Below are 8,738 nucleotides of genomic sequence, written 5' to 3'. Positions count from 1 at the left end.
CTAGAACCCAGAGTTCTCCGGCTGCAGATGTTCTCAGATCTTCAGGTCGAGAGCTCCGACCTGATGAAGATCTGTGACTCCTCCCCCTGCAGGTATGTCCTCCTCCTCCTCGTCAGGAAGCTCCACCCCTGTGACCCCAGAGGTCACCCCTCAGACCTTCTCCTCCTCGTCTCCTGCTCCTCCTCCTCTCCTGTCTCTGCAGAGTCCGGAGCTTCAGGCCGAGTTTCTGAAAGGTGAGTCCTCTTCAGGACCCCCCAACCAGAACCTGGGGGGACACAAGGTCTCCAGCCTGTCCTTTCACCTCCTCCTCTTCCTCCCACCAGAACGCCAAAACAAGTTCCAGTTCCACGATGACATCACTTCCTCCACCACCTCCCCTTCTTCACCTTCATCACCCTGCTCCTCCTCCCCCCGGAGCTCCTCCACCTCCCCATCCCCCAACGGCAGACAAGGTCAGTGTATCTCTCCCATGACCATCAAATGAGGGGACCCCCCCGAAAGTTTAGTTTTTTAATAGGAAGTCGATGATCTTGATAATCCTGGGGTGGTCCAGGTCTGATCCTGATCTAATCCTAACTAATCCTGAGCTGGTCCAGGTCTGATCCTGATCTAATCCTAACTAATCCTGAGCTGGTCCAGGTCTGATCCTGACCGAATCCTGATCTAATCCTGAGCTGGTCCAGGTCTGATCCTGATCTTATCCTAACTAATCCTGAGCTGGTCCAGGTCTGATCCTGATCTTATCCTAACTAATCCTAAACTGGTACCGGTCTGATCCTAATCTAATCCTGACTAATCCTGAGCTGGTCCAGGTCTGATCCTGATCTAATCCTGACTAATCCTGAGCTGGTCCAGGTCTGATCCTGATCTAATCCTGACTAATCCTGAGCTGGTCCAGTTCTGATCCTGATCTAATCCTAACCTGGTTCAGGTCTGATCCTGACCGAATCCTGATCTAATCCTGAGCTGGTCCAGGTCTGATCCTGATCTAATCCTAACCTGGTTCAGGTCTGATCCTGACCGAATCCTGATCTAATCCTGATCTGGTCCAGGTGTGATCCTGATCTAATCCTGATCTGGTCCAGGTGTGGACCTTCATCTTCAATCTGCATAGAGCATGTAAATATAGCATTACATCATCAGCATAAAAACACACAATCGACCTGGTTTGTCTGGGATTACGTAATCTGCTGGATAGCATCAGATCAAAGCCTGTGATTTAATGGAATACTGAGATTTTGAAGATAATAACAGGTTATGCTGATGACCACGTTTCTGCTCTGCTACATCAGCTGCAGCTACAGCAAACCGAGCACGCTGCCACCTAGCTGTCAGAGCGAGTACTGAGGGTGGGGGTGGAGCCTCTGATGGATGAGCGTTTGGAGAAACTAACAGGTTTTCTTCCTGTCCAGCTCGTCTGTCTCTGTCCAGCCCTGAGCTTCTGACGGAGCTGAAAGAGTCCAGGACACGCCCCCTCCGACATGTCCCCGCCCACACAGGCATGACCATCGTGTTCTCTGGACGAGGACGTGGAGCTCAAGGACAGGTAAATCCTCAGGTCATTCCTCGACGGCTTCTTCCTCCACTGATGACTGACCCTGCTTCACTGCTGCAGGTGTCAAACTCCGCCCCCACCGCCAAACCAGCCAATCACAGGATCAGTCACTGATGGTTCAGACACAACTTGAAACTGTGACACACCTCCTGACCTCAGTCTGCCGGACTCACCGAATACCATAACGTCTCAAACTGGGGAGGCCCCGCCCACTCTTGGGGCTCCGCCCCCTGCTGCAGGGCAGCAGAGGGACGACCTGCAGAAGCGGTTCTTCAGTACCGTCTGCTGGTCCGTCACAGATCCAGTCCCTGATGGTCTGTCGACCAGCTTCATGTTTATGTGAATGTTTTCTGTTTGTGCTGCGTTTCTTTATGAAAGCATCAGTTTGTTTGTGACAGGAGGATGTCGGCATGACGACAAAACCTGATGTTTACACTTCAGACCTGTTAGAAACGAAGGTAAACGAGAAACTGGAATATGAACGCTGTAGAAACGGATCAACGTCTGGAGAAAAAGACATAAATAAAGTTTATCTGTGAAAACAGGAAGAATGGGCCATGAGACTTTCTGAACGAATGAGTGAGGATAGACTCCAGGGTTTTACTGATCCTGTACAGGTGAACAGGTGAGATGACCTTACCTGCTTCCAGAGCATCTCCTCCTTCCTCTGAGGTATTTTTATTCAACCGAACCTGTAAACATGACGTTTAAAGACAGAAGCGGCTGTCAGTTAAACGTTTCATAGAGTTTCAAGCTTCTCCAGTTTGATTTCAATAAAGATTAATAATTCAAAATGTGAGGAGAAGCTCTAGAACCAGAACCAGAACTTCAACAGCCACTTCCCCGCCCGGACTGCAGGGGGCGCTCCCGCAGCTCAGAGCGGACGTGACGTCAGCAGCGTTGTCGGTGCTCTCGGGACCCACGGCGGGATTCTGCGGCGGTTGTTCTGGCTCGGTTCTGAGCGTCGAACCCTCTTCGTTTCAGGTACACCGACGGGACGCGCGCGCGCCGTCTGCAGCAGCACAAGCGGTACCGGGACGTGCGTGCACGCGCGTCCCCGTTAGCTCATTAGCATGCTAGCTTCCAGCTAATGTGATGCTAGCTGCTTTCGGAGCGGTTAGCTTTGATCTTTGTTTGTTTGTTTACCGTAAACAGGACTGATGTTTACGGTAAACAAACAGAACCGGAGTTTTCTGAGTGTTAGCGGAAGCTAGCAGGCTAATCACGTGTCAGAGAAACGCTAGCTATGACTGAAGGTTTAATCAGTAATCGATACCCGTGTAATCGGATTACTTTATGAACCAGAAGATCAAAGGACGCTCGAATTCAGAGACTTCTTGGTTCTGATTTAGCTTCATGAAAAGCACGTGCGGTTTGTGTTTTCCCTCGTGCTGAATGTTGTTTACTGTTTATGAAAACTAGAATGTTTACAAACATCTGATCCTCGTGAAGAATCCAGGTGAGAACCTGAACTTCCATCAGGTAGGTGTCCTCAGGTGGTGTTCGGACCCTCTGCTGTTACACAGGTGGAGCGCCTCACCTGACCCCTCCACTCACCTGACCCCATGGCTGCTCCCAGCATGCACTTCTGTCCTCCAGCATGGACTCGTCGATCTGGAGCCTCTGTGGATGAAACGCTGCACGCTCGGTTCTGGTTCTCTGACCTTAAGCCCCTCCTCCCTGCAGGTGGCGCTCCGTGTCTGAATGGGGGACAGCGATGACGAGTTCGACAGGAGGAGGCGGGACAAGTTCAGGCGAGAGAGGAGCGACATGGAGAGGTCAAGGGAGCGCGAGGAGAGGAGGCGGGACGACTGGCCCGACAGGTGAGCTCACCTGAAGCCTCCATACAGTTAGATGTGGCAGCTGGAGCGGCCTTAAAGGGGCGGAGCTTAGCCGTCCTCAGTCTGATCTGAAACACGTTTCCATGGAAACATGCCATGTGCAAAGATCTGGATTTTAGCCCCCTTTCTGAATGCTCACTACCTGCAGACTGTCTGATGTTCTCCTGGTTCCTGGAATGGGGGGTCAGAGGTTCCCGGCGTTCCTCGTGGCCCCGGGAACGGTGCTGAAACGTGTGTTCTGTTTCAGGGAGTGGGACCGCAGCAGAGAGCGGAGGCGGGACTACGACCGCGGCCGCAGAGAGAGGTTCTCGCCCCCCCGGCACATGAGCCCCCAGCACAAACGCATGAGGAGAGACTGGTGGGTTCCTCTGTTCCCCTGATCTCTGACGTTTAGACATCCGGATCCGACCAGAACCTCCGACCTCTGTTTCCCCTCAGGGACGACCAGCGGGGGGAGCCGTACCGCTATGACCTCCCATACGGTGGGGGAGGGCCATTCCCGGGGGCGGGGCCACAGAGCTGGACTCCTGACTTCCCTCACCTCCTCCCCCCTCATGGGGGGCACCCCCTGCAGGGCAGGTGAGTGTATCGCAGCAGGAGGCGGAGCTCTGCTGTGTCAGCTGGCTCCGCCTCCAGCATCATTGAGGAGGTGCTAACGGTCCTCAGCAGAACCTCAGACGGTTCAGACAGAAATGTTTGTTTCTTCTTAACCGTTTCGTGGTCACGCTGACAAACCGCTGACGCTTCCTGACTCCTCCCCCCTCAGACTAGGAATGGTGGATCTGGACCTGCCCCCTCCTGGCCCCCCCACCATGCGGAGCTTCAAGGTGAGCGTTGCCGTGTCGGGTCGGTGGATGGGTCAGCGGGCGGCGCCGTGGCGCTGACGCGTGTTTGCGTGCAGGAGTTCCTGCTCAGCATGGACGACAGCGTGGACGAGACGGAGGCGGTCAAGCGCTACAACCAGTACAAGCTGGACTTCCGGCGCCAGCAGCTGCAGGACTTCTTCCTGCTGCACAAGGACCAGGAATGGTTCCGCTCCAAGTACCACCCTGATGACATCACCACCAGGAGGGCGGAGTCTCTGAGCGCACTCAAGACGCGCCTCGGCGTCTTCCTCTTCCTGCTGGAGAACAGCTGGCTGGACCAGGTGTCTCTGGACATGGAGCACGCCGCCGCCATCGTCAAGCTGCTGGACGCAGGTGGGCAGCCCTCCGGGCACGAGCACACGGCATTCTGGGAAAGCAAGGATTTAAACACTGTGTCTGTGTGCAGCTGTCATCAAGATGGAAGGAGGGACGGACTTCGACCTGCAGGTCCTAGAGGCTCCGCCCACTGCTGCAGAGCCCAGCGGGGGTGGAGCTAAAGACAGTCAGGCGGAGGCCGAGGCGGGACAGGCGAGCGTTCAGAGCGGATCGGCACCGGCGCCGGGTGAGGCAGAAGAGACAGACGGCGGCGAGGCGAGCGCGACTCAAGGCCCGGAAAAGGTCAGAACCAGAAACCCGATTCCATCAGAAACAAGCGGAAGAGGTTTTTACCCCTGTGTAGGCTTTTACTTTGAAAATCTGCTATTGGTGCTGGTTTCCTGTCCAGGAGGAGGATAAACGAAACGGACAGAAGGAGGATGAGGAGGAGGAGAAGGAGGAAGAGGAGGAAGAAGACGCCAAGAAAGTGAGTTCTTAATCCACTTCCTGTCGACGGCGTTTACACCGCTTTAACTCCACCCCTTCCTATCAGGGAAGGAAGAGGAAGCGAAGCATGTCAGCCGACAGCGGCGAGGGCAGCGCCTCTGACTCTGACTCCTCCCACTCTGACGGTGAGAAGGAGGAGGAGGAGAAGGAGGAGGACAGAGGTGAGTCCTGTGATCGTCACGGCGACGCATTCGTCAGAAAACTGCTGAGCGTGTTTTTGTGTTCGAGTCAGAGCGCAGGAAGGAGCGAGCAAAGGAGACGGAGGCTCCGCCCAAGCCACGCCCCCTCCACCTCACCACCTCCCTGTTCATCAGGAGCATCCCGCCGGAGGTGTCCAAGGAGGAGATCACGGCGGTGAGAGCGCCTGGTGTAAGTGTCTCCTCGCCGTGACTCCTGCTAACGCCTCCTGTCTGCAGCTCTGCCGCAGGTACCCCGGCTTCCTGCGGGTGGCGCTGTCCGACCCTCAGCCGGAGCGCAGGTACGGACCGCAGCGGCTCGTGTGTGTGGTGGAGGCTGTTTGTGACGCCGTCTGTCTGTCAGGTTCTTCAGGAGGTGCTGGGTGACCTTCGACCGCGGCGTGAACATCAAGGAGACCTGCTGGAACCTGCAGAACATTCGGGTGAGCCGCCGCCGCCGCCAACAGCTGCTGGTTGTTCCCAGTGCCTGCCTGACTCTGACTCCGCCCCCTGCAGCTTAGAGACTGCGAGCTGTCCCCGGTGGTGAACAGAGACCTGTGCCGGCGCGTCCGCAGCGTCAACGGCCTGACGCACCACAAACCCGTGGTCCGGAACGACATCCGGCTGGCCGCGCGCCTCATCCACAGCCTGGACCAGAAGGGGGAGCTGTGGAGCCAGCAGGTACCGCGGTCGGGGGTTCCTCCGGTTCTGTGCGGGTCTAGCTGTAGGGGGGACCTCGGCGGTCCGATCGGTCACGGATCGTTTAGCTGCTGGCGTAATGCTGTTAGCGTTAGCTTCTGTCACGTCTGCGATTGCTAATGTTGGTTTTGATGACCACATCAAAGGACGGCCCCCAGGAGTGACTTTAGCTCTGCAGTTTGGAACGACTCACCTGTGAACACGGCTGCAGGTTTGTCGTGGTTTTTATAGCAGGTATGGCAAACCGAAGGAGTCAATAATCACCAGAAAACGGCCGTAAAACAGCATGGAGAAAGTGCTGTGTGATGGTCGAGGCCGCGGTTCCTGCATGAGAACAAAACCTTGTGTTGTCTTATCCACCATCCCACGAGAGAGAGAGTCGTTTATTCAAGCAAACGGTGATTCGATGCACGTCTGCGAGACAACAAACACCGCTTTTGACGCGGTTTTGAACGCTTAACAAAGGCATTTTTGCAACGCATAGTTTGTGTGCGATAAAACGCCGTTTCCGTTTTAGGACGGCATTAGACGGCATCACTTATGTGTTGTCCTGTTCTTTTGTCTGAGCGCGTGCAGATCTCTGCGCTCTGATTGGACCGTCGCAGTGTGATCTTGTCCTGAACCGTCGTGTTCTCGGTAAACCCTCATCATGTTGTGGTTCTGCTGATGTTCTGCTGCAGGCGGAGACCAACCCGGTCCTGAAGAACATCACGGATTACCTCATCGAGGAGGTGAGCGCCGAGGAGGAGGAGCTAGTCGGAGCCTCGGGGGACGCCGGCGAGGAGGCGGCCAAGAGCTCGACGGAGGTTCCTGTGGAGACGGACGACAAGCTCATGAAGGTGGGTGGAGCTCGGCGCTGCGTTGGCGTTGAATCCCGTGACCGAGCGCGCGTGTGCACGTGCAGGTGCTGGACCGGCTGCTGCTGTACCTGCGCCTGGTTCACTCCGTGGACTTCTACAACTTCTGCGAGTATCCGGCTGAGGACGAGATGCCGCACCGCTGCGGGCTCATCCACGTACGCGGGCCCCTCCCTGTGGCCAAGATCACGCCCACTGAAGGTGAGCGCGCACACACACACATGCACACAGACGTGCACGTGCTGACTCCTGTGCTCCGGCAGTGAGCGAGCATCAGAGGATGTGTGAGGAGCGCCTGGCTCCTCTGCTGTCGCCCTGCGAGGCGCTGAGCGAGGAGGAGGCCACCCGGCTGGGAAAGAAGGACCCGGAACAGGAGGTACCGCCCCCTGCCTGACCCCGCCCCCTCGCCACCCTCCGTCACTGACACCTCTGTTCCCGTCTGCAGGTGGAGAAGTTCCTGTCCGCCAACACTCAGGAGCTCAGCAAGGACAAGTGGCTGTGTCCTCTGAGCGGGAAGAAGTTCAAGGTGAGCCGGCGGTAACCGTGGTAACGGAGGCTGCGGCCCTGACGCCGCTGACGCTGCCCTCCCTCTCTCCCTCATCAGGCTCCAGAGTTTGTGCGCAAACACATCCTGAACAAGCACGGCGAGAAGGTGGCCGCCGTCAGACAGGAGGTGGAGTTCTTCAACAACTTTCTGATGGACGCCAAGAGGCCCGCCCTGCCTGAGAACAAGCCCCTCCCACCGCCAGCACCAGGTAACGGGCCGTTTGAGTACACACTCGCTCAGTCCTGCACGTTTCCTTTGACAGCTGTTTCTGTCTAAACGCGTGCACCTCTGACTCCACCCATAAATGGTGAGAATCGGCGATCCTAAGAGGGCGGGGCTTCCCGTCTCCATCCAATCATCTGCAGCAGACGAGGATCTGCTGATCTGTTCTCCATTAGGAACCTCAGATTAGTCAGGATTACGGTTTAATCCTGAGATCTGCTTCTGTCACCCCCCAGCTGCCCCCCCTGGCATGCCCGGCTTCCCAGGTCAGTCCCCGCAGCAGCAAAGCCTTCTGGGATACCCTCCAGGCATACGGCCCCCCCTGCCAGGCTTCCCAGGCGTGGGACCCCTCCTCCCTCCAGCTCAGTTTGGGGCGGGGCGCGGTAACTATGAAAACTTCAGAGGTCACCCGGGGGGCGTCGGCTTCTCCGGGAAGCAGAGGAACAGCAGGTGAAGAGAACAGGTGGAGGTGAGGGAGCACAGAGACAACCTGACCTCTGACCCTGTGTGTGCACGTGTGTGTGCATGTGTGCAGGGGCATGAGAGGAGACCCCCGCTCCATCATCGAGTACAGAGACCTGGACGCTCCGGACGACCTGGACTTCTTCTGAGCAACTTTGATTTTTTTACTTTTTTATCCTTTGTGTTTCCATCGCTGCGTTTGTGTCGTCTGTGTGCGTCAGAAACTTAGTGTTGAGTTCTGATCCATAACATGATCCTCAATAAAATCCATCTCAATCAAAAGTTTCTTCTGAGGTTTGATGAAGCAGAAACCTTTGGGGCGTCCGTGACCTTTGACCTTACACTGGATCACAAACACTCTGGGGCCCGTTTCAAGAAGCAGGTTCAACAAATTTAGAGTTCGAACCTGAACTTAGAGTCACTGGACTCTAAATTCTCAAACTCATCAGGGTTTTCGGTTCCAGAACAGCTGAAAATGTTTGATTCAATCAACTTGAAGTTGTTAGAACCAGAATCAGGTGTGAGCGTCGCGATCCTGATCAATGGAGCAAAGACAGCATGATTCACCATGGAAACGGGAACAAACATCTTTAGGGTTTTATACTTCTGGTGACAGAAACTGATGAGTTCCTACAAACATATGTGACTACGAGAACATTTACATGAAGATCAACAGCTGCAGCGATAAAAC

At 55.6% G+C, this 8,738-nt stretch overlaps 2 protein-coding genes across 6 annotated transcripts in view; both read left to right on the top strand.

The window, feature by feature from the left end:
* Positions 1-2,103, top strand: part of znhit1 (zinc finger, HIT-type containing 1) — an 11,279-nt gene extending 9,176 nt beyond the window's left edge. For all 3 annotated transcript variants that reach the window (XM_024264645.2, XM_024264647.2, XM_024264648.2), the window contains 4 exons: positions 93-233; positions 324-452; positions 1,413-1,546; positions 1,616-2,103. Coding sequence is in view for 2 of the 3 variants with exons in the window: in XM_024264647.2 (XP_024120415.1) it covers positions 95-233; positions 324-452; positions 1,413-1,546; positions 1,616-1,669 (456 nt within the window). In the remaining variant the exon portion in view is untranslated. The remainder of the gene's footprint in view (positions 1-92; positions 234-323; positions 453-1,412; positions 1,547-1,615) is intronic.
* A 58-nt stretch (positions 2,104-2,161) lies between these two features.
* Positions 2,162-8,329, top strand: LOC112141493 (serrate RNA effector molecule homolog). 3 transcript variants are annotated; one of them, XM_024264639.2, is made up of 20 exons: positions 2,383-2,539; positions 3,242-3,378; positions 3,644-3,754; positions 3,835-3,975; positions 4,163-4,223; positions 4,298-4,595; positions 4,669-4,880; positions 4,987-5,064; positions 5,131-5,245; positions 5,317-5,438; positions 5,501-5,562; positions 5,625-5,703; positions 5,777-5,941; positions 6,640-6,798; positions 6,864-7,017; positions 7,080-7,192; positions 7,262-7,342; positions 7,421-7,571; positions 7,822-8,035; positions 8,121-8,329. In XM_024264639.2, the coding sequence occupies exons 2-20, from the start codon at positions 3,260-3,262 to the stop codon at positions 8,194-8,196; spliced, it is 2,511 nt and encodes an 836-aa protein (XP_024120407.1). In that variant the 5' UTR covers positions 2,383-2,539; positions 3,242-3,259; the 3' UTR covers positions 8,197-8,329. The 3 variants fall into 3 exon arrangements, with proteins under 3 accessions (XP_036072543.1, XP_024120407.1, XP_024120408.1); XM_024264640.2 differs by lacking the exon at positions 2,383-2,539 and adding an exon at positions 2,662-3,037; XM_036216650.1 differs by lacking the exons at positions 2,383-2,539; positions 8,121-8,329 and adding an exon at positions 2,162-2,180 and having other exon boundaries at positions 7,822-8,114.
* Positions 8,330-8,738: the final 409 nt, after the last annotated feature.

This window comes from Oryzias melastigma, linkage group LG18, assembly GCF_002922805.2.
Source record: "Oryzias melastigma strain HK-1 linkage group LG18, ASM292280v2, whole genome shotgun sequence".
NCBI classification, from domain to species: Eukaryota; Metazoa; Chordata; class Actinopteri; order Beloniformes; family Adrianichthyidae; genus Oryzias; species Oryzias melastigma.
This window is presented reverse-complemented; position numbering and strand designations above follow the sequence as displayed.